Genomic DNA, 25,031 nt, shown 5'->3' with positions numbered 1-25,031 from the left:
AACCCAGAAGCGGCCGACCTCCGAAAATCGGGCCCCGTGACTATCGAAAGTTAGAGAGGATTGTGAAAACAAATCGTAGATGTTCGGTTTCTGACATAACGGCAAAATTTAACGAGGAAAGACCAGAACCAGTAAGTAAAAGGACATAATTTGCATAATTTGCACAAAAATAATTACAGGAGAAGTGTTGCCAAGAAGAAACTGGTTATAAAAGAAATAAATCGTAAGAAGCGGCTTGCTTGGTGTCGGGGGAAAAGACAATGGACAGTAGAGGACTGGAAGCGGGTGATTTTTTCAGATGAGTGTAAAATTATAATGGGGCATGATGAAAGGATTAGGATTTGGAGAAAAAAGGACGAAGGATGGAGGCCTGACCTTGTTCAACAGAGGACTTCTCAAGCCAAACACGAAGTTATGATATGGGGGTGCATCTGCAGGGAGGGTGTTGGAACTATGTCGCCAGTAGAACCAAATATCAATGCTACTAAATACCAAGATATCTTATAGGAAAACCTTTGGCCTGTTCTCGTAAGACATTTCCCTCAAAATGGTTACTATTTTCAGGATGACAATGCACCCGTCCACCGAGCCAGGTCAACTCAAGAGTATGTAACTAGAAATCGAATTAAATGTTTAAGCTGGCCTGCTCAATCACCAGACTTAAATATTATTGAAAATGTTTGGTTACACATCAAAAGAAAACTGCAGCAATAAAATCTAGAGACAATTTGATCGAGGAAATTCGGCGTATATGGACAAGTATCACGCCTGCTTACATTAAAAGCTTGTATGGCTCCATCCCGAAGCGCATTTTACATGTAATCAGACTTAAAGGACACCTTACGAAGTATTAAATCGTAAGTAATTGATTTTTTTTATTTTCAAAGTATTTTAATTCAAAATTTTAGCTCGTAGATTTCTTCATACTACCGTTGTCGCTGTAAACACGCCGCCATTTTGACCGAATACTTTTGCACGTGTCTGTACCAGCCATCATCGATGTTTACCTTGCACTCATTCCCTGAAGTAACGAGTGTCAGGCAGGTTAATCTTTTCTTCTTATCGTGTGGAATTATAGGATGAAAACTAGCCAGCTAAATTTTGTGCAAGTACTAGTAGATTTACATCGGATTTGTTACTTGAGTTTTAACAATAACTGATAGCAGAGAAAATAATCTGTTACTGATAAAAACTAAAAATAAATTATTGCGTTTACTTCCTTTATTCTTTATGCATTCAACTTTCTATTCTATGCAATTCCAAATTCAGACATGTCCGTGTAATCTTTTTCTGTACTTCTACACTACTGCATCAGACCATTTGTGAAAGGCGGGTCAAGATAATTATTTCGCGCCAAACGTCAAGAGTAAATCTTCGCGCCTTTTCTTTGGAATGTGTCTTCAATTGAATAAGTGTGCGTGATAGCTTCAATGAATTTTTTTTAAAAAATATGTTGCTATAGCCTGATTTTCTAGCCTAAGAATGTATATTTATCACACTGTACATATAACATACCGTATACGGACAAGTAACATAAATGCAGCGCTAAGTTTTCTTACACATTTTATATTCTTCTTTACCCCCAAAGTGGATTATTCCAATTAGTAACACATTAATGAAAAGACTGGAATGTTTCGCAACAAAACACGTATCGCCATATGACGCTCAAGGAATCTGATACCTATTATGTTCAGTAACTTGCATCTATAAAGGAATATTGCCCTACTAATATCAAAGAAAAATATCATTGAAGTTTATTTTTCTCTCATTTGAAATTGTTATATGTTATTCAATCAACATGAGAAAGTAACAAATTCTACTTTCAAAATGCAATTCGGCAACTCTCCAATTTATGATACAATTGCATAGGTATCTAGCTACATATACATTTGTACCAACATGTGTTCCTCATTTTGTCATATCACAATTGCATCTATGCACATTAATTAGTGCAAAATTCAACTGCAAACTCTTTATGAGGGAGTAAAAAGACACGCTGATATTGTGCCGTCAAACACCGCTGCTCTGACGTCAAACGACGTAGCGCCCCCCCCCCCCAAGATAAAATCTTATATTTGAGCCCCAAAAAGTGAGAAAAAATTCGGACATTCTTTGGATTGAATCCGGATCGCCCACATGAAAATTCAACATGCTAACCATTACGCTATCAAATATCATCGTTTAAAATTGAAAAATGATAAATATTTAGAGTATGGGTTAATCAATTTTCAAACAAACTACATATTTAGCATTCTTGTAAGACTCTTTATTTAGCCTATCAACGTCATAAAAAAATAATGAAAAACAAAAAAGTTCAAAAAATTACCCTTTTCAAATCACTTCCTGTGACGACCGGAAGTGACGACGACACATGAAATGTTTCCATCACACATCTAAACCAAATTCTATCATACCTGAAAGTTTCAGACTTCTTCCTTTAACAGTTTCTGAGAACATTCATGGACTAGATTTTTAGTGGAAAAAGTGAAAAATCGTAATAATTCCCGACCGGAAGTAACTTTTTCCGAACGTTTTCAATATTTCAAAATGGCATTAGATAACACATCATTCCTGAAAATTTGGCTGAAAATAAACGAGTAGTTTTTGAGATATCGCGATTTGAAAAGCTCAAAAAAATAAAAATGAAAAATAATAATAATAACTAGAAACCTTGTTGCCATGGCAACAAGAAGGTCTTCCGTCCCTTCTCTGTCTTCATAGATGTTGATTCCTAACTAAACAACTTGTTATATTGTGCATTCCCTGTAACACCTTCATATATAAAATATAATTAAACGTTTAAATTTTGAAAATATTGCAAAACTGGAACAGAAAAAAATACGAGACATCATTTAAAGGGGGCGGGGGGATGTCCATAAAGTCTTTGTGTGAATTTTTTTTAAAGTTTGATATTCTCACACTTAGATTGTACAAAATCTAAAATTATGATAAGATTTTTTTAAATCTGTTTCATTCTACCTGATTTCATGCATTTGGTTACCCCCCCCCCCCTCCACTTCCCTGAGTCAGCATCACACACGCATAACAAATTGATTGACAATTTACTGATGTATTATCTGAAAGCATATTTTTTCACATACTGTTTTGAGTATACAGATTTTTTTTTGTTTTATTGTATTAATACACTGTATATCATAAATTAACCATACTTTATGCGCTAAGTCGCTTTGAGCTCTTAATTATGACGGATCTTGCTCTGAACTAAATGTCATTGAAGTTTTTTTTTTTCCATCTCATCTGAAATTGCTATTTGTTATTCAATCAAGATGAGAAAATAATAAATTCTACTTTCAAAATATAATTTGACAAATCTCCAATTTGTGATTCAATTGCATAGGTACCTAGCTATGTTTACATTTACCTTGCTTTGTCATATCATAATTGCATGTTTGCACATTAATTAGTGCAAAATTCAACTGCAAATTCTTTATGAAGGAGTAAAAAGACACACTGCTTTTGTGAAGTCAAACACCGTTACTCTGACGTTGAACGACATACCCCCCTCCCCCCCCCCCCCCCCAACCTTTAAAGATAAAATCTTATAATTGAGCCCAAACAACAGTGTGAAAAATTCGGACATTCTGGGGATTGAATACGAGTCACCCGTGTGATAATTCAACACGCTAACCATTACGCGATGAGAAAATGATAAATTCTACTTTCAAAACATAATTTGACAAATCTCCAATTTGTGATTCAAATGCATAAGTATCTAGCTACATTTACATTTTCCTTGCTTTGTCATATCACAATTGCATGTTTGCACATTAATTAGTGCAAAATTCAACTGCAAACTCTTTATGAAGGAGTAAAAAGACACACTGCTATTGGACTTTTGCGAGAAGCGCTGACTTTTACAATCAACTTACTTTTGCACCAGGACAATATATGGAAGCTCTTTTGCAATATAAATATTTAGGTTAACATTTACTAAATCGATAATAATCGGTCATTTCAAAGCCCATATTACTTGTCTAGGAAGGGAAAAGCAACTGACATACAAACAACCCCCTCCCTTTCCAAACTTAACCAACCCCTGTTAAGTTTTCCTTTGTTTTCCATGTTTTTCTTCATTATTTAGTTCCTGAAGAAAATGAAAATAAAAGAAGATACTATCTCTCATGAATAAGGCATTTCAAGTAAATTTATTCTTCCTCCAATATCTCTGGTGTTGGTAAATGATGTACGTGCCCCTAATACCATAACTTTAACCATTATTTATGTTTTCTTATCTATTATCAATTCCGTACCACCGTACATAACGCAGGTTTAAATGTCAAAGTAAGCCGTCAACTGTAAAAGTCAGTGTTCTCGCAAAAGTCCATTGTGAAGTAAAACACCATTGCTGTGACGTTGAAGTCAAACATCATTGCTCTGACATTGAACGACACCCCCCCCCCCCCCCTTTAAAGATAAAATCTTACAATTGAGCCCAAACAACAGTGTGAAAAAAATCGGACATTCTGGGGATTGAATACGAGTCACCCGTCGCAGCACAGTTAAGGCTGCAGTAAGGAGGCGGGGCCTAATTTATACGGGAAATGCTTACTATGACATCACACAAAAATATAAGTTCTTCAAATTACCACAAAATGAAATGATTTGCTATTTTAAACTTATGAATAGCTTTAAAGTACATCAATACTAACTAGTGCATACATTATTGTCGTTGGTTAAATCCTACACAGCAATATATAAACAATTCACTGATCGCAATGCACTTGTCAATGTGACGTCATATCGGAAAATTTGACGCAGTTTGTATGCAGTGAGAGGCGGGTCAAGTTATAATTATAAAATGAAAAATGTATTTTGTAATTAAATAAAATATAAATTGTAGATATATAAGAGGCCATTAACTTGGATGCGATGTCTGTTTTATGATTTTATTCATATACTTCCCGTACATTCTCTAGACAAGCGATACTGTCGTATATTTGTATGCAGATTCACTGAAGGGTAATAGAAGGGTCGTAATAAATCGATATATTGCAAGGGCATACCCTCAATGAATTATGACAAGCTTTTACACATAAAATGAAGAAGTATAAAAATATTTGAAAAGTGCTGCGAACCTCTTGAAATCTTGCAAATGAATTAATTATATCTATATTTAATGTACTTGACCAGCAAAATATTCAACATACGGTCTAACAAATGTAATTTCAGCAATTATATAGTAGAATCTATATAGGTTCGCAGCACTTTTCACAAACTACAAAGGGTGTTGAAAATAATTAAATGTTAAACTTAGATTTTTAACTTGGTTATGCCATTGCAATATTAGAATTTATGGTTGACCTCAATACTTCAGGTATATTTGCTAAAATCACGTGACTGCCACATCACGTGACAAGTCTTAATAAGAAATCTAATCGTCCTCAACATTTAGTTTTTAACCACATTGCATTTGTCCGATAATAGTAAAGTCCTAAAAAGAATCGCCCATCCTTGTAAAGAATGTATTTTCTATCTAAAAAATTCGCCGATATTTCCATTTGGCACCTTAACTGTGCTGCGGTGTGAAAATTCAAGACGCTAACCATTACGCTATCAAAGAGCTTCGCATCAAAGTAGCAAGTAATACATATCTGGAGTACGAGTTAATCAATTTTTTAACAAATTACATATTTAGCATTCTGATAAGACTCTCTATATAACTTTTGAATATAATAAAAAAAAAAAATAATGAAAAACAAAAAAGTTAAAAAAAATTACACTTTTTAAATAACTTCCTGTGACGACCGGAAGTGGCGACGACACACGAAATGTTTTCATCACACATCTACAAATCACCTTCTATCATACCTGAAAGTTTCAGACTTTTACCTTTAACAGTTTCTGAGAACATTCACGGACTAGATTTTTAGTGGAAAAATTGAAAAATCGTAATAATTCCTGACTGGAAGTTAATTTTTCCAAGCTTTTTCAATATTTCAAAATGGCATGAAATAACACATTATTCCTGAAAATTTGTCGGAAAATCATTGAGTAGTTTTTGAGATATCGCGATTTGAAAAGGTCAAAAAAATAAAAATGAAAAATAATAAGAAGAAGAAACAGTAGAATCACTATAAGGTCTTCCGTGAAGAGGAAAGACCTTAATAATAATAAGAAACAGTAGAATCACTATAGGTCTTCCGTTGAAAACGGAAGACCTAATAAGAAACAGTAGAATCACTATAGGTCTTCCGTTGAAAACGGAAGACCTAATAAGAAACAGTAGATTCACTATAAGGTCTTCAGTGAAGACGAAAGACCTTAATAAGAAACAGTAGAATCACTATAGGTCTTCCGTTGAAAACGGAAGACCTAATAAGAAACAGTAGAATCACTATAAGGTTTTCCGTGAAGACGAAAGACCTTAACAATATGTTCCCAAACTTCGTTTGGGGAACATAATAATAAGAAACAGAGTAAAAACAATATGTTCCTCAACTTCGTTTGGGGAGCATAAACATATAAACGTTAAGCCTATATCAAGAGTATTGGTTATTTAATCCATTGCACATGCGCGTACGTGCAGGCATGTGCATGCTGACCACGTCACCTAGTCTACACTATCAATATATCGTTATATTCTGAGTATCAACCTATTTCACCAAAATATATGAAAGTTATAGTTATATCAAGAATATTGGTAATTTTACTCATTGCACGCGCATGCACGTGCACGCACGTGCATGCATGTGTCCGCTGACCATGTCATCTTGTCTACACTTCTAATATATCTTTACATTTTGAGTTTCAAAACAATTAATCAAAAAATGTACAAATTAAGTCTATATCAATTGTATCGGTTTTTCAATCATTGCGCATGCGCGCACGTGCATGCATGTACATTCTTACCATGTCATCTTGTCTACACTATTAATGTATTCTTATATTCTGAGTATCAAAGTATTTCATCAAAAGATATGAAAGTTTTGGCTTTATCAAGTATATTGGTCATTTTACTCATTGCACGCGCACGCACGTGCATGCATGTGCGCGCAAAATGACCTTCGTTCCGCAAATCTACATAACATTCCTATTGACCCTAAAAAGGTTTCACCTCAATCAGATGTGTAGTTTCCGATATTACTCACGGACAAAAAAGTACCCAGAAAGAAAAATTAATAATAACTAGAAACTTGTTGGCATGGCAACAAGAAGGTCTTCCGTCCCTATATGCGATATTAGAGAGCTTTAGTTACAAGTTTATAGCGACCTTGTACGTATGACGTCATCAGAATGTGTGTACTTTGAAGTTCCTTCGCGTTCTTGTGACGTGTAGTTACCCGTATTGAACGTGTGGCGTTTGATTTACACGTAAGTAAATAACTTGTAATTTTATTTCAAGTCTATGCAATTTTCTGAGAGTTTTAACAAATGATGTTTATAAAAATGATTAAATAAGCATATATTACATAAGAATCATATGCATTTTCATTCACAAAGGACCAAATTCTGTCTGTAGTGCACTGACACTCGCTATCATGCAAAACTTGAAAGTAGAGAAAAACCTGAAATTGAGGAAAGTCGGTTGGCTCAATGAAAAATTTATATAATAATGTATGCAATAAGATTTTTTCATAACTTTCGTAGCTGCTATTTAATACGAAACTGTATGTGTCATTAGATCTATGTGTTGGGAGTTGTTTGTGTGGGGGTGAGGGGGGGGGGGCTGGCAGATTTCAATTTTGGAAATAAGTAATGTTGAAAAATAAATAATATGTCTTCCATCTTTAACAAAATAAACAGTATCACATTGACTGATGCAAAATATGATGTGTTGACGAAAGAAGTTTCATTGTTTGTTTGTTTTGTTTTGTGCGTGTTTTTTTTTTTTTTTTTGGGGGGGGGGGGTTACCTTTTCCAAAGAAAGAGTTAATCTGTATCTGGTCATCTTGGGCATAATTGATAAATAATCTTTCTTGACAAAATTTGCCACCCAACAAACCCCCTTCCCCCATTTTCCCATCAGAATCAACTGGTCGTCCCCTTTATACCTAGATGTTTTTTAAAAACAGTTATAAAGATTTATAAAGCCTAAGTTCCCAGTGTCAAAGAAAACATTACAATCTAAATCAATCATATATATTTTTTGCTTACACATCCAAAGCAGAAGCAATTAATCGCGTGTAGCACCGACTCCGCATTTAAATATCAGACACAGTTTAAAGTCAATTTAACAATAGAAACATGGGGTTATTCAAACTCAAAATCGGTGAAAATTTTAATTTGAACGTAAATAACAATTTATCATGTTCACTCAATCTCGTATTTTTATTTTTTTTTTAGCTCAGATACGCCATATATAGCTTTAACTTTAAAAAATAAAACGAACAATCTGCATTTCCCGGTTGGACTACATCAGACAAATATATTTTTTTTTTATTGTTGGCCTAAATATTGTGTTTTTAAACAGAAATAAAAAAAATCTACAATACATTAATTTATTTCTATGATATAATAATAATAATAATAACTCGCTTTCATTAGTTAAGACTATGGGTACCTATTTAGTCTTAGAAAATTAAAAATATGATAAAATAATAAAAATAAGTCTTCAAAATATTTAATGCAACAGATTTCAATGCAGGTCCTTGACACATGGCAGCAGCTGAAACTCCAAGGAAGAAGATGTTTCGCTTCTCTGTGAAGCATGACATTGACCTCCTTATATGTGTGACTGCTGTAAATCCTTATGCAGGTGATGCTGCTAATAAGTGGTTTGAAATAGCAGAGAGTTTTATGGAGATATATGACGGTGTCGCCATAGATGGGAGAAGATGCAGGGAACGGACCTCTCTTTTATTGTCCTACTTTAAATCAGAAGACCGGGAAAAACTCTACCGGTATGAATTGTTGCATTCGGCTTTGATAAACTTTCTTTTAATATATATTAAGGAATTAAAGTTGAAAGATTTTTAAAATTTACTTTAATACACACAGATCCGGTTGCGATGAAGATTACAGTAAAAAGGAGCAATTATTGCGGGAAGTTCTAGAGCTGTCAGAGTCACAACATCAGCAAAAGAAAGAGAAACAGAAGGAGAATGAGAAGGGGATGCTGATTCGGAAAAAAGCTATGGAAAACATGACTGCATGTATGTATGTCTGATGGATTTTGATTTAATTAAAATGTTCTTACAGTAATTCACTACGAAAGTAAAAACAAATTAGGAAATTTCTTTAGGTATTTATGGAGTCCAACATACATAGATTCATAAATCATGTCATACTAATAATAATTCTAAATTACCCTTTGAATTTCATTCTAGCAACTGCCAGTTTGACTACAGATCCTCGTGAAGACGATGAACTGCCTGTTTTGAAAAGAAAAAGATCTTCTAATAGTGCTACCAGTATGATTGAGTTTCTGCAGAAGAAGACTGATTCGGAGAACCAGTTAAACAAAGAAAAGATAGAATTAGAAAAGAAACGGGTAGAAGTTGAGGAGAAAAGACAGGTCTTAGACCAAGAGAGGTTTGCGTTGGAGAAGGAAGAAAGGAAAGCAATGATTGATCTGTTCAAAGAACTCATTAACAAAGTAAACAAGTAATTTCTGTTGTAAAAATCTTTTATTGATGTTGTTATGATGTTGATGTCATAAATATTAGAATTAAATAATTACAATTATGACTATCAATGGTTCTTATCTGGTGTTCAAGTTAAATCAATACATATGAACAACAATGATTTGGGAAGGGGGGGGGGGGGGTAATTAAAAGTTTCATCAATTTTTTTCTTTAATCAGTTTAAATCTACAAGTTATTAACGTACTCCTCTAATGATGGGGGTACTACTCCAAAATAGTCAGTCGTGACACTTCCATACAGGCACGTATGACAATTTGTCAAGAAAGCCCCAACCAAGTAATACTTCCCTACTGGTTGCAGGTACAGTTTTAGATTCTTTTTGAAGTCTAACAAGAGGCCCAAGGGCCTTAACGGTCACCTGAGTATAATACAACAATTTAGAAGTTAAATACACTGATAGTTGAAGCTTTGTTGCCCTAAAGCAAGAGAAGTAGGAAGATCAGGATCAACAAAATAATTAGTCTAGTATTCAGTATCAACTCATAAATTAAGTTCTAATCTGTCCCCCACTTAATACTATGCAGACTATTAACAAACTATTAGTGCTTCTGTACTATTTATAACCCATACTAAGACCTCTAGCATTGACCTCTCTTATGGTCTTTGAAGAACTTTTAATAAGATAAGTTATTTTTGTCTCATTTTTATTTATCTATAACTTACAGGTCTACCTGTTTATTAAAACTAAGAAAGTACTTTTTTAATTATACCATAAACATTCTTGCATAATTATCTTATTCTATTAACCTTTCAAATACATTATTTACAGTGATTAATTATCAAAGGTGAATGGAAAAGGGGAATAACTTCTCTCAGTAGAATACAAATTAATAGAGCCCTGCCCAGGACCAGAATGCTTAGACCAATGGTTCAGATGTTTAAAAATCTGGTAGAAATACTCATATCATTTAAACTTTTACTCAGTTTGCTTCCAATATGTCCAGAAGCAGAGAAGAATTTCACAGGTACAATGCATTTTCACTACAGATTCAACAAAGCCTTACCCTAACACCAGAACCCAAGACCAAGGGTCAAGAAATTTACAAATTTGGAAGAGTTACCCTCATCATCATAACTATGGACTTCAAAGAATTAACACTTTTCCACTATATTATCAAAAGCTGCCGCCCCCCCCCCCTTCGTTATGCCAGAACCCCTGACCCTAGGACCACAAGATTTAAAAATTCTGTTCGAAGCTCCCATTTTCATCATAGCTAAGCAATTTATTTATCAGCTCAACACAAAGGAGCAGACAGGATTAATTAATGATTAATAGAATTAATGCTTTTTCACTATATAATCAATAGAGCCCCCCCCCCCCCCTCAAGAACCCCAAAAACTGAGGCCATATATTTAAAAATTTTGGAAGAGGCATCCTTGCCTATCATAATCATGCACTTAGTTTGTTTATATAATCTCCAGTAGCAGAGAAGAAGATTTTCAAAGAATCAATGCATTTTCACTATATAATCTATAGAGCCCCGCCCTAACACCAGAACCCCTGACCCAGGGGCCAAGAAATTCACAATTTTTGAAAAGGCATCCTTATGCATCATAACCATGTACTTAGTTTGTTTAAATAATACCCAGGAGCAGAGAAGAAGATTTTCAAAGAATTAAAGCATTTTCACTATATAATCAATAGAGCCCCGCCCTAACACCAGAACCCCTGTCCCAGGGGCCATGGCTTTCAAAATTCTGGAAGAGGCCCACCTCCTCATCATAACTATGTACTTAGTTTATCACCTTAATGCGCAGGAGCAGAGGAGAAGATTTTCAAAGAATTAATGCATTTTCACCATATAGTCGATAGAGCCCCGCCCTAACACCAGAACCCCTGACCCTGGGGCCATGAAATTCACAATTATGGAAGAGGTACTCTTGCTCATCATAACTATGTACTTAGTTACTTTATTTAATATCCAGTAGCAGAGAAGAAGATTTTCAAAGAATTAATGCATTTTCACTATATAATCTATAGAGCCCTGCCCTAACACCAGAACCCCTGACCCTGGGGCCATGAAATTCACAATTTTTGAAAAGGCACTTTTGCTCATCATAACTATGTACTTAGTTACTTTATTTAATGCCCAGGAGCAAAGAAGAAGATTTTCAAAGAATTAATGCTTTTTCACTATATAATCTATAGAGCCCCGCCCTAACACCAGAACCCCTGACCCTGGGGCCATGAATTTCACAATTTTGGAAGAGGCACTCTTGTTCATTATAACTATGTACTTAGTTCCTTTATTTAATACCCAGGAGCAGAGAAGAAGATTTTCAAAGAAATAATGCATTTTCACTATATATAATCAATAGAGCCTCACCCTAACACCAGAACCCCTGACCCTGGGACCATGAATTTCACAATTTTGGAAGAGGCACTCTTGCTCATCATAACTATGTACTTAGTAACTTTATTTAATACCCAGGAGCAGAGAAGAAGATTTTCAAAGAAATAATGCACTTTCACTATATGATCTATATAGCCCCACCCTGGGGCCAGAAACCCTGACCCTGGGGCCATGAATTTCACAATTTTGATAGAGGGCTCCATGCTTATTACAATGATGCCAACAGTTTGACTGCTTGATGTCCAGGAGTAAAGAAGAAGATTTTTAAAGATTGCATTATTTTTGGTGGTTTTAGCCCCACCCCTCAGGCCCCAGGGGGGCAGGGACCATGAAATTCACAATTTTTGTTCCCCTTCACCCATAGATGCTATATGCCAAAATTGGTTGAAATTGGTTCAGTGGTTCCAGAGAAGAAGCTAAAAATGTTCAAAAGTTTACGACCGATTGACGACGAACGACGAACGACGTACGACGAACGACGACAGACAAAAACAGATAGCAATAGGTCACCTGAGTGACTCAGGTGACCTAAAAATGCAAATAACTTAGAAACTTTATTAAATCCCCATTCAACACATTGTCGAACGGACGACATTTGTCTGTTGAATTCCAATTCCTGTGCTGTAAGGTTGATTCCTTTGAAGGGCCCGAGAAGATGTTGGTTGATGGGGTATGCTGCATCGCCATATAGGCAAAAAGGTTCGCCATTCGGGGAATTCATGTTACGTAAGAGATCATTTGCAAGGTTGCTTTCTCTAAAAATTCCTGCATCATGGCGTTTTCCTTCGTATGGTCCTGACAAATTGGCAATCAGACCATTTGGTGCCATTACCGATTGAAATTTCAACCCATGTATCCGCTTGTGCCCTGTATTTTAAGAAGATAAATGTTGATATGTTTAAAAAACTAAATTTATTTAAAATGAGTAGTGCATGTTTTCATACATACACGTCTGGTATGACTGGCACGTGAACTGCATCATTTGGAAATTATAAATGACTTTTCACTGTAGTTTTAGAGTTCTGTTTTTGTTCTGAAATACCTCGGTATTCCTGAAATGAGTAAGCAAGTATTTGTATATGTACCTGAGTAAATAGTTTCTTGATACTGAGATGGTCGTGATACTGGACGTAGTGTCCCATCAATAAATCCCCAACAATTTTGTAGAGGACAAAGCCTATCTACTGAATTCATCAAAGTCTGCAAATCTCTTTGTATCCATCTTTGGTTTAGAGACGTCAGTTTATCTCCATGCACCTTGTAAATGAAATCCAATGTCTATAAAATAAGTACTTTATTTATTTATACTTAATCCATTGTTAAAATCGTCTATTTTTATCCTTAATGTTTTTTTAAAGTTCACTTTACACTTTAGATTGATTGAATATCCGTTTACGTTTTAGCCATGAAAAAATATTTATAGGGAATATATGCATTAAAAAAAATAGAAATTACGGAATTAAAGATCAAGCTCATCTCGGGCTCACTTCTTCCAAATATGGGAACAAGATCAGCCAATCTGTTAGGGTACGCTAGTCTGCGCAAAAGTATACAAAGTGCTTCCAGGCTACTGGAAACCGATTTGTTTTTGCAAATTATTTTCTCTGGAATACCCAAAGTAGTCCGTAAACGCAATACATCATCTTTGCCAAACCTATAAATAAATGTTATGTCTGCTGATACCTTTCTATTCTAATCTTTAGTTCGTCATTTCGAAGAATTTACAGCTGTCGATCCAGATTTCAAGAAAAGCAACACCCCCCCCCCCTTAAAAAAAAAAAAACATTATGTTTTATAAAAATTTTATCTACCCTTTACTATGATTTTGATGTTTAGGCCTTCTCTAGTTATTACACATGTACCTGAACATCGAAAAACTTTGTTCATCTGTTAGTGCATCAAAATTTAACCTAGGACCATCAGGAGCAAGCTGGGGAGATCGGCAATTAAAAGATGACCATAAAATGAATAATTCTTCTTGATCTATGATCCTCTCATCAAGCATGAACAGCAAGTCGTCATTGCTAAAAGTTTGTAAAATTGAATTTAAACCTGTGTGGATTTTTATTAACAATTAAAAAACACTTGAATTTCTTTAAACTTTGTCTTTTTCATTTCTCCTTGTGTTTCTACTTACCTTAATTCACACATGTTTGTGTATGTTTACAGTGTTTACGTCTGCTACAAGTACTTCCGGTCGTACGCGTAACTTAACGCAAATGCATAAAAAGTTGCGGTTATGTACGTGTACGTGTATGCTACACGTACACGTTCGGAGTATTCAAGTTACTAAAGCTCTCTATTAATGCATGAAGAGAGTACCAAGCGGATTTGGAAACATATTTCATGCAGAATTTAAACATCATTATATGTGACTTAAAAAGGGGAGGAGGTTCTTTTTGCATTTTTTTCTATTAAATTGTTATTGGGGATTGGTTTCCCCGATATACAAAATTTATACACATGTTTGAAGTAACGATTTTTTAGAACATTGATAATTAGAATTAAGTTATTTAAACCAGTTTTTCGGTCATTTAGATATTGCTGTGTACCAAATGTGAGAGATTTTATAATGTTGATACATGTAGATACTTCTGTTTATATTTGTCTGATATCTTAAGGTATTTCCCCCTTACAATTTTATGGGTTCAAAGTAGAAAAGGTGTATTTATTTTCAATTGATAATTAATAATTAATCAATTGATAGTCTCAAAAAATGTATAGGTTACCATATGTTTTAAAACACCAAACATAAGTAAACAGAAGTATATTTCAGCATTAAAAAATCGTGCATATTTAGTCAATAGTATTATTTAAATTATGTAAAAACTGGTTCAAATACATAATTCTGATGCTGTAGGTTCAAAATAATTGTAACTTTATAAATATGTTTGAATTTTGAACAAAAGGAAAACCATTTTACTTCACATATGGAGATAACAAACAGTAATCAAGCTCAAAAGTCCATTGAAACAACACAAATCGGGAAACAGAGCAAACACGGACCTCTACAAACATCAGAGGTGGGATCAAGTGCGGTGGAGGAGTAAGCATCCCCTGCCGACCGGTAACACCCGCCGTCAGAAGTATTATAAAGAAAATGCCTGAATGAAGATACATGAGAAAAAGTTATTACCCTTAGTGCCACTTAAATAATTGATTACTAGAAAATAAAAAGAGTATTTAATTTTTGAATTCTTTTACTGAACAATATTTTTCATTACATCGATTGAAAAGCATTCTTCCAAAAGATATATTTCTATTGGGTATGAAAAATTCTAGTAAATAACAGATTTTGCAAAAACCGATGCATCACAGATGGGTGGAAATTCTTTTAAAAAGATGGGAGACCTATATATACATTCTTGTGATTTATATTTTTAAACTATGTTCAGTGGAAATTAAATTTAAGGGGTGTGCAATTCTACTGGTATATCGGTATATTGCGTTATGACTCCTTCTGATACTATTCACACATATTCCATATTATTGGCATTCAGTGTAGCATCGTAGTCAGTTGTCAACTTTACACGTACTTCTGGGGAAGTGAAAACTTTTTAGTTGGTGTATTAATTAAGAAAAAAAATTAATTTAACTGTTATGAAGTTTATTTTATATGAAGAAATATATCAATGTTCAATCAAAAACACTGACGATAACTGTAAATATCCGATATGGGAATTTCGGAGTTCGGCGTTCTTTTTCGAACTTGGTTTACCCTCTTCCTGTCAAGACTGACGTCATTATTTGTTTACGCCTGCTCTTAGACAGAGGAACTTCGCAAGTTACAGCTATTTCATTGCACAGCATTTATTCCTGGACTGTTAGATAATCCTGATTCCTTGTTGGTAAAGGTCAAGATAAAGCAAAGTTTACGTGAAAAAAGATTTGCATTAATATTATTTGAAAACGTAAGTATTTTTTACGTGTTTTTTAAGGAGTTTCTCATGCGCCATTTCAAAGCGCAAAAAGCTGGGTTGTGAGCTAAATTGTTAGCTTTTATTTTGATAAAGTTGCTGAAAATGGGCATTAGATTAATCGTTATTAATAAAGCTATTTTATCTGATGATTGTTTTGTTTTTTAATAAAATGAACATTGCTGGTGTGGTCGATTATGGTACAAATTGCAATTTTGCTCCTTGATCAGGTCTGGTACAATCACTAGATTTAGCTAGACGTAGTTTGAATTACCCACCTGAGGTAACTTTATTTAGCTACCAAATCAATTTCATTTCTTAAATTAGCACTCTTCTCAGGATGTGCAGAAAATTGCACTTTGATGCAGTGGTAATTTTCATCTTTGAACTCATATGCAAAAAAATTCATGAAAAAATCTCTCTTGAAGATGTGTCTTTTTCTGCGCAATTGCAATCAAAGTTCTTAAAGTTTTAGGGATATATACAACAGTTAATTTGTGACCAAACAGTTAGTTCTTGAATGAAATAACAAAGAAGACCAGTGTTGGTTAACACGATAATTGATTGGTAATTATTCAGCACAATTTGAAGTAATCATACTTATCCACGCCTCACCGCATACGAGGTGTGCACAGTTACTCAAACAATGGAAATACATCTTTTGCTCAAAGTGTTCAAATGCAATGTTTTAACTATCTCTGCTTTGGATTGCTTTTTAAATAACCCCTAGTATAAATATTAGTGGACATCTACTTGTGATTTTTTTGTCTTTTTGAAACAAAAAGCAAAATTGTGAAAAGATGAATTGAAATAGCTAAATAAAGCTACCTAAAGTAGCTAAATAAAGCTACGGTACGTAATTCTAGCTACATAGCTAAATGTACTGATTGTACTGGCCTGTTGATATACCTAGTACACAGATGTGTTAAATATCCGCATTTTGTGTGTTAAATCTTTTTGTGGGGTGACCCCTTTTTGTGTTACTAATTTAGATTTCTAAAGTGGACACTTTGAACTCTATTTCATTTGTATTCACTTCAGGCTTGCTTCATATTTATAAGCAGGTTGAGCTCTATCTTTGGATTTATCTATAAAGCTTTATTAAGATATTCAGAATAGCTTGATCATGCTATTTTTATGCAGTTTTTCAGAAATTTCTTTTTAAGAAAGAGACCAAAAGTTGCAAGTATATGACTTCTCAAATTTTATACTCAGGACTATTAAACATTACAAACATGTAATATAACCTAAATCAAGGTTTTACATTGATCACTTAAGCAAAAGATGTTTTGGTAAATGTATAAAGATTAAAAAGGATGATTCTCTATAAGGCCATTTTGTGATTTTATGTAACTTTAATCATTGTATTTCATGATTTTGATGTTTGTTTTTCAATATCGATCACCTAAGTCGCGTGATTTAAAGATTACAAACGGCCGTCAAGTAAAGAAAAATTGAGGGTAGGTCTATTTACCTCAAGTTTCTATCCATGTTTCTAGATGTAAATGATCAAAAATTGTTTATTTATGTCGGAAACATATCAGACTTAAGTAATAAGTGCAAAGATTGTTTAATTTAAGGCTAAAGATATTTTTTTATGGCAAGCATTCACATTTTGCATATTTTGAATGTAAATCTTTATAAAATGCACCTCGTATGATGTTGAAAAATGTTTAATTAGCATTTAATTAAAAGTATTATTTCATATATTTTTATATTGTAATTGTGCATTGTTTCTATAGATGTGGTACCTATTGTACGCATAAAATGCCCATGCAAGAAATGAGATTTCTAAGTTTCTATTGAACTATAAAAGTTGTGTATCAAATGTTTAAGGCATTGAATGAATTTTGTTTGTGATTAAATCAAAATTAAGTTGTAATTTATAAAATATAGTCTACATTTGCAAAAAAAAATAAAGAATTCATTAATTTACAGGATGAAAATATTAATGCAAGTACATGTTAATAGTCAGTACATAAAACTCAGAACGGTTGTATTAAAAATATATATATCAACGTAAAATGAAATAACATCGTAAGAGTTGCTTTGATTCAATTTAATTACGCATGTAAAACAATATATTTAATTTAAAATGCTATCTAAACTATAATACACAAATGTATGTATAAAGTCGAGCCCCCCCCCCCCCCCCCCCCCCAACGGCACTCCATACAATGGAGTAGATTTTCAACAGTTCCTTCCACTACGCATATCAGAAGTTTTAGTATATCCATGGACTAACAGAGTTCTACAACATCCCAGGTACAAAATGGACCATAAGAGATGACACTCCTTTCGCACTCTTGAAACCTGAGGATTAAATTCTCTTTCCCTGCTGCGTCAAGAACTAAGGTGTTTAACACGGGTAGTGACAGTGCCTTTGCTAAGTCCTCAGCATTGAAAGTAAAAGTCATGGGTCTTTTGGATATTATCTTAAAGAAGGAGGTCCTGTCCCACGGTAGGTGTTGGTCAATACTGAAACCATGCATAAATCAAAATTGTGACATTTCACCTTAAGTGGATGATCTCTTTATCTGGGTGAAAAATTCTAAAATGACGTAAAGCAACATTCAATTATCAATCACGTGACATTTAGGAACCCCTTTCCTCCTTGGCGTTTTATTTTCTAAGACAGAACTACTGTTCTCATAACTTATATTGATGCTACCAAAGAAGTGTGATGAATAGATTGAGTCCTCTCAACACCCAGTTAACAAAATATATGGATCCTATGTCACTCATACGGAAAAGTGTCCTTCTAAAAGGTCGAGGCGAGAATTTCCATTATGAAACCATCCCATCAGTAATTCTCTATCTATAAAAGTTACATGTGTACCCATAGAAAAATTAAGTTTATGACACAAATAGCAAATGCATCTTCCCGCTACAACAAAAATAGCTTTTATCATTTCTAGAACTAATAACAAATATGCAGTACTCCTAAGGAAATACAAATACAAAGAAGTAGCATAGATAAACTAAACTATCCTTATAAATAATAATAATTATAATAAGTAACTTATATTCATGCCTTATAGTCTATAAAAAAATTTCTTTATTTCTAGCAGATAGTTCAATGAGACTTGTCTTCACGTAATTTCATAACAACAAATTTCAGTCCTTTGATTTTAGATTTTTTAAGTAAAAAGTTTACCTTTTTTGAGTAAACATGCATGGCTTATATTAATTCTTAGTAAATCAATAGAAACATGTACTCTAAGTGAAAGTTTATAATAAGAAATAATGTACATAAGCTGATATCCTTCATTGTGAGTAGTTAGCTTTTCCTGCAAATATCGTAAAAATGAAGCTAAAAGTTTTTATTTACATGTCATAACCACCTTTAACCAAGTTGATAATTTGTTAGTCACTTTTTATGTTCATAAGAAGTTTACATGCAAATTTTGGTGTTGGTTAAAGGTGGTTGTGACATGTGTAGGAGTTACCTAACACACCAACCCTCTTGAGTTTTCCCATTACCCTAATGCTAATACGGACCGATAGTACCTTACTTTGTGACCCTATATCATAACAAATACTTTTGTATCATTAACCAATCAACATTTATCATTAAATTGGAACATTAGCCTACTGACTCATGCAGTTTTTAAGGGAAAAAATACTATTTGAAAATTTGAAGTCATTGTAGGCCGCAAAACGGCCTTATAGAGAATGATCCTTTGACAAAATAGATAAATCAAGCTATTTTATGTGGCTAAATCAAGCTACATAGCTAATTCAAGCTGCATAGCTAAATCTCGAGATTGTGTAAGATCTGATGTCGTAAACTTTGTACATGAAACTTTCTATGAATCCTTTGTAGCATTTTTTTTAAACTCTGATCAAGCAGTCAAACTGACAGCATTATTATTATGAGCATTGAGCCCTGTGCCAAAGTTGTGAAATCCATGGACCCTAGTGATGGGAAATCAGAATTTTTTTCATAATCGATTATCGGAATAATCGGATGCACTTTAATCGATTAATAATCAATCAATTTCAAAAATTTAAATTTGTTCATTTTTGAATGAAGAATAAATTGGTTAGAAATACTGGAGTGATTTCTAGAATACATTTTTGATATATTTTGTATCATTCAAAAGTTATGGCCAAGGTTAAAAGTTTTTCGAAAGTAGGTCAAACTCGTATGTCGAGGTCAAAGGGTCAAAGTGGTTGGTATTCAAAGGAAGGACTTGTCACAAGGATTACATATGTGAAGTATGAAAGCCCTAGCACCAACCATTCAAAGGTTATGGCCAAGGTTAAAGTTTTTCAAAAGTAGGTCAAACACCTATGTCAAGGTCAAAGGGTCAAAGTGGTTGGTATCCAAAGGAAGGAGATGCCACAAGGATTACATATGTGAAGTATGAAAGCCCTAGCATCAACCATTCAAAAGTTATGGCCAACGTTAAACGTTCTTCAAAAGTAGATCAAACTCCTAGGTCAAGGTCAAAAGGTCAAAGTGGTTGGTATTCAAAGGAAGGTGATGTCACAAGGATTACATATGTGAAGTATGAAAGTCCTAGCTCCAACTGTTCAAAAGTTATGGCCAAGGTTAAAGTTTTTCAAAAGTAGGTCAAACTCCTAGGTCAAAGTCAAAGAGTCAAAGAGGTTGATATCCAGAGGAAGGTTTTGTCACAAGGAATACACATGTGAAGTTTGAAACCCCAAGCACCAACTGTTCAAAAGTTATGGCCAAGGTTAAAGTTTTTCAAAAGTAGGTCAAACTCCAAGGTCAAGGTCAAAAGGTCAAAGTTGTTGGTATCCAAAGGAAGGCCTTGTCTCAAAAAATACACATGTGAAGTTTGAAACTCCAAGCATTAACTGTTCAGAAGTTATGGCCAAGGTTAAAGTCTCATAAAATTTTGCAAAAGTGGTTCAAACTCCAAGGTCAAGGTCAAATATGATGGTACCCAAAGAAAGGTCTTGTCACAAGGAATACATATTTGAAATATGAAAGTCATAGCTCCAACCAATCAAAAGTTATGGGCAAGGTTAAAGTTGACAACAGACAGGCAGACAAACAGACAGACAGGACAAAAACAATTTACCCCGGGGATCTTTCGATCCGGAGGCATAAAAATCTTTAAAAATCTTTTTCTCAAGAACAGCAAAGGCATGATTAGTCATATTAATTTGAAAGTATCCTCAGGCAGTGTAGATCCAAGTTTGTTCAAATCATGACCCCAAGGGGTAGGGTCAAGCCACAATTAGGTGGGGTGGGTCAAGCCACAATGAGGGATCAAAGTTTCACATAGGAATATAGTGAAAAAAGTCTTCTTATCAAGAAGAAAAAAGTCATGATTAGTCATATAAATATGGAGGCATCCTCAGGCATTGTACAAATAATGACCCCCTCCCCCCCCCAGAAGTAGGTGGCGCCACATTGGAGATCAAAGTTTTACACAGGAATATATAAGAAAAATATTAAAAAAAATCTTCTCAAGAACAGCAAAGCCATGTTTATTCATATTGATACATGTATGGAAGCATCTTTAGACAGTGAAGATTCAAATTTTTTCAAATCATTAATCTCAGGGTGTGCGTGGGACCCCAATGGGGGATCAAAGTTTTACATAGGAATACACAGGGGAAATCTTCTTCACAAGAACAGCAAAGCCATGTTTATTGGTATGGAAACATCCTGTAGATTCATGTTTGTTCAAATAATGACCCCAGGGGTAGGATGGGACCACATTGCACTATCAGAATTTAACATATGGATGTACAAAAAAATTCTTTAAAATCTTCTTCACAAGAACAGCAAAGCTATGTTTAGTCACACTGATATGGAAGTGTATTGAGGTAGTGTAAATTGAAGTTTGTTCCAATCATAACTGCAAGGGGTAGGGTGGGGCTACATCTTTATTATAAAAATCATGACACCTGGGGGCAGGATGGGGTCACAATAGGGATCAAAGTCTGACATAGGCATATATGATAGAAAAAAAATCTGCTGATGAACAACAGGGCAATATTGACTCAGGTGACTGTTGTGGCCCACATCTCTTGTCTTGGAGATGTGCATAATTTGTACTTAGAAATGTTGCAGTTGATAAAAACATACTGTGTACATGTGCATATTCACAGAAAAATCCCAATTCAGTTTCTTTTTTGAAATTATGCCCCTTTTGACCTCAAAAGTTTGGCCAAAAATGTACTATATTGTGCAACCTGTGTAAAACATTTTAGCATGTGCATCATGATTTTAAATAAAGAGAATCTGTTTTCACTTTTGAAAATGTTTTATTCAGTGTACCTCTGGATATCAAACAGCTCTGATTCTAATTAGATGCCAAATGAAAGAAGTTGGGGTGGGGGTGGTAATTATTTGTATTGAATGCATAGCATTTCCATTTATTTCTTGTAGTATTGCCAAGCAATTTGGGAGTGTGGGGTATGTTATCTTGCTTACTTTTTCTTTCATTGTGTCCAGCTGATAAATGCTGCAAGGCCTAGAATCGTCAAACTTTTTGAGTTTATGCATCTTGGGAAGAAAGTGTAATGCATTTGTAAGTCTTTAATGAAGCTGTCTGGCTCATAACTGGAAAAATATTAGATGTAGAATCATAAAATTTGTTAGGACTCTGTGATCTTCAAATAAGGAAATAATTGAAAGAAATATATATATTTTAGGGAGGCAGTAAGTAATGTAGTAATGTACATGATGTAATTTTATTCAAAAAGGTTACATCAAGAAATGCAGATAGTTCATGATATACAGGCATACAATAAATGAAAAAAATCTTCTTTTTTTTTCTTTGAAAAATAATGACATAAATGTGAAATAATATTATACAACAAAAATGTTGAAACAACAAATTAATGATACAAGTAGAATAATTTCATTCATGTCATGACAGCAGTAATCATATTCATAGTTTCAATGAGTTCAGGTGCATGGGTACATAAAGGGCATATTGAATTTTTGATAGAAGCAAAATTGCTTTTGTCAATTAAAGACTTATTAATGAGTTTATTGTAAGAAGTTTGCCTTAATCAATCTGTTTGAGTATATCTGATCATACAGGTTTTACGCATATCTTAGGCAATGGGCAGAGGAATTAAAAGAAATGACCACTGAATTCCAGATGAAAGCATTCATCAAATTAATTAATATAGTTTTTGATGTTGAACATTTTGTTTTCAAAATGAATTTGGTATATATTTATTAAAATTAAGGAGATATTGTATAATATACTATATAACAATCAAATAGCTTAGTTTCATGTCTCACTAATGTGATAGATGGTTGGAGAGTTTTTTCAGTATATTGTATTAAAATTAAGATTAGTATTTTGATGTTTTATTAGGCAGTGGCATAGTTCTGCTTTCATGAAAAATACAATGAAAAGTAGACATGATTCATGATTTTGTTCCAATGACCATGCACACTCATTTGTTTTGAAATAAATAATATCTGATGGGCATATCATGTGCTTGGTGTGCACTTTGTTTTGCCTTGCCATAAATATGGCTGGGGTATAGTGTTTGTCATGTCTGTTCTTCCATCACACTTTACATTTATCTCAGTTTCAAAGAAACTGTTGAAGATACATGTATTTCTATCAAAATTAATACTCTGATACATATTGAAAAGAGTTATTCAGCTATATCATAATTATGCATTTCCATTGTGACGTAATGACAGCCAAGTCTGTTCAGTTAGGACTCTGTCAGTGCATTCACTTTGAGTGATTATATAATATAACTATTATGGACTTCAGTGAATGGTCAATAGGGACTCATGGCAATTGATATTGACCTCAGACACAGAAAATGATAGCGACCTCGCAGGCTCAGTCGCTATCACTTTCTGGGTCTTCGGTCAATATCAATTGCCATGAGTCCTTATAACCACATGTCGACCTACACTGAAGTCCATAATTGTATAATATTAAGTTTGCCCCTGACTAGTAGATGACCATTTGTTTTGACAATAATTACAGACATTCTTAATGTTGTTCCCTTTTTCATATTGCCAAGCAGGGGGCATATACATGTATATTTCTCAAACATTTGTTTTTTCTAACCGTGAAGTTCCCTGTGACCTTGACCTTAAAGAACAAGACATGATTAGTCACATTAATAATTTTATATGTAAGCATCATCAGGTAGTGTAAAAGTTTATTCAAATCATGTCTCTTTGGGTACAGGATGGGGCTACAGTAGATGATCAAAGTTTTACATAGGTATAAATTATATAGGGGTACATCTTTTAAAATCTTCCTCTCAAGAAAAGCAAAACTATGATTAATCATATTGATATGCAAGGATCCTCTGTGTCTGTCAATCAAAATGCTTTCAATTTTGATGATCCCATAACTAAAATAGTTTTCAACATGAAAATTTGTTGTTCCCCATTTTCGCAAAAGTAAGGGGACATTAAATCTTATTTATCTGTCAGTCACAAAAACATTAACCTAGGTTATAACTTATGAATGATAGAAAATAAAGCATTCATATGTGCATTACCTGTTACAAGACGTTTCCTAATATCTATGATTTTTTACCTTGTGACCTTGACCATGAAGGTTAACCTAATTTTCAAAAATTTCAACATTGTTGATAACTTGTGAATGAGAGAAGATAGGGCTGTTCATATTTGACAAGGATATTACCTTTGACAAAATGTTTCCAAATGTTCTATGTATTTGACCCTGTAACCTTGACCTTCAAGTTGACCTAATTTTTCAAAAAAAATTGTCATTGCTACAAACTTTAGATGGAGTGAAGAGAGGACAATCATATTTGACATGTGTATTTTGCATGTATGTCATCTATGTCGGCATCTTTTAGAAAAGTTTATCTTTTGACTTCATGACTTACAAGCTTGAAGGAAACATAAACAAGACAGTTAAAATATGCCATATATAATTGTATCCCAACCACTAAGACACTGAAAGCAGGGGACCACAATTCTTTTCAGTTTGCTAGTTACAGAGGTACTTTCAACATGTATAAAAGGAAGACACTCATAGGTTTTGGGATCATATTGCTTTGTATGTTTGTCTGTATTACTGAATGTTAACGATGGAGATTTTGTTGTCATGCGATATCAATACCATTTACAATGTAATGTAAAATTTTGCACAAAAGTAATTTACTATAAAAGGAACACACCTTTTAAGTTTTGGGATGAATGTATATCC

At 33.9% G+C, this 25,031-nt stretch overlaps 1 protein-coding gene across 1 annotated transcript; it reads right to left on the bottom strand.

Annotated features, from left to right (window-relative positions):
• Positions 1-12,478: 12,478 nt before the first annotated feature.
• LOC133196090 (uncharacterized) lies at positions 12,479-14,110 on the bottom strand. The gene is made up of 6 exons (XM_061332031.1): positions 14,097-14,110; positions 13,822-13,983; positions 13,415-13,613; positions 13,045-13,237; positions 12,582-12,826; positions 12,479-12,487 (listed from the first exon to the last, which is right to left on the bottom strand). Exons 1-6 carry the CDS (start codon positions 14,108-14,110, stop codon positions 12,479-12,481), a joined length of 822 nt encoding a protein of 273 aa, XP_061188015.1.
• Positions 14,111-25,031: the final 10,921 nt, after the last annotated feature.

Source organism: Saccostrea echinata, unplaced genomic scaffold (assembly GCF_033153115.1).
Source record: "Saccostrea echinata isolate AGI-Se365-2 ecotype Australia unplaced genomic scaffold, CSIRO_AGI_Sech_v1 ptg000030l, whole genome shotgun sequence".
Classification (NCBI taxonomy): domain Eukaryota; kingdom Metazoa; phylum Mollusca; class Bivalvia; order Ostreida; family Ostreidae; genus Saccostrea; species Saccostrea echinata.
Note: the sequence above shows the minus strand (reverse complement) of the source record. Positions and strands in the feature narration are given on the sequence as shown.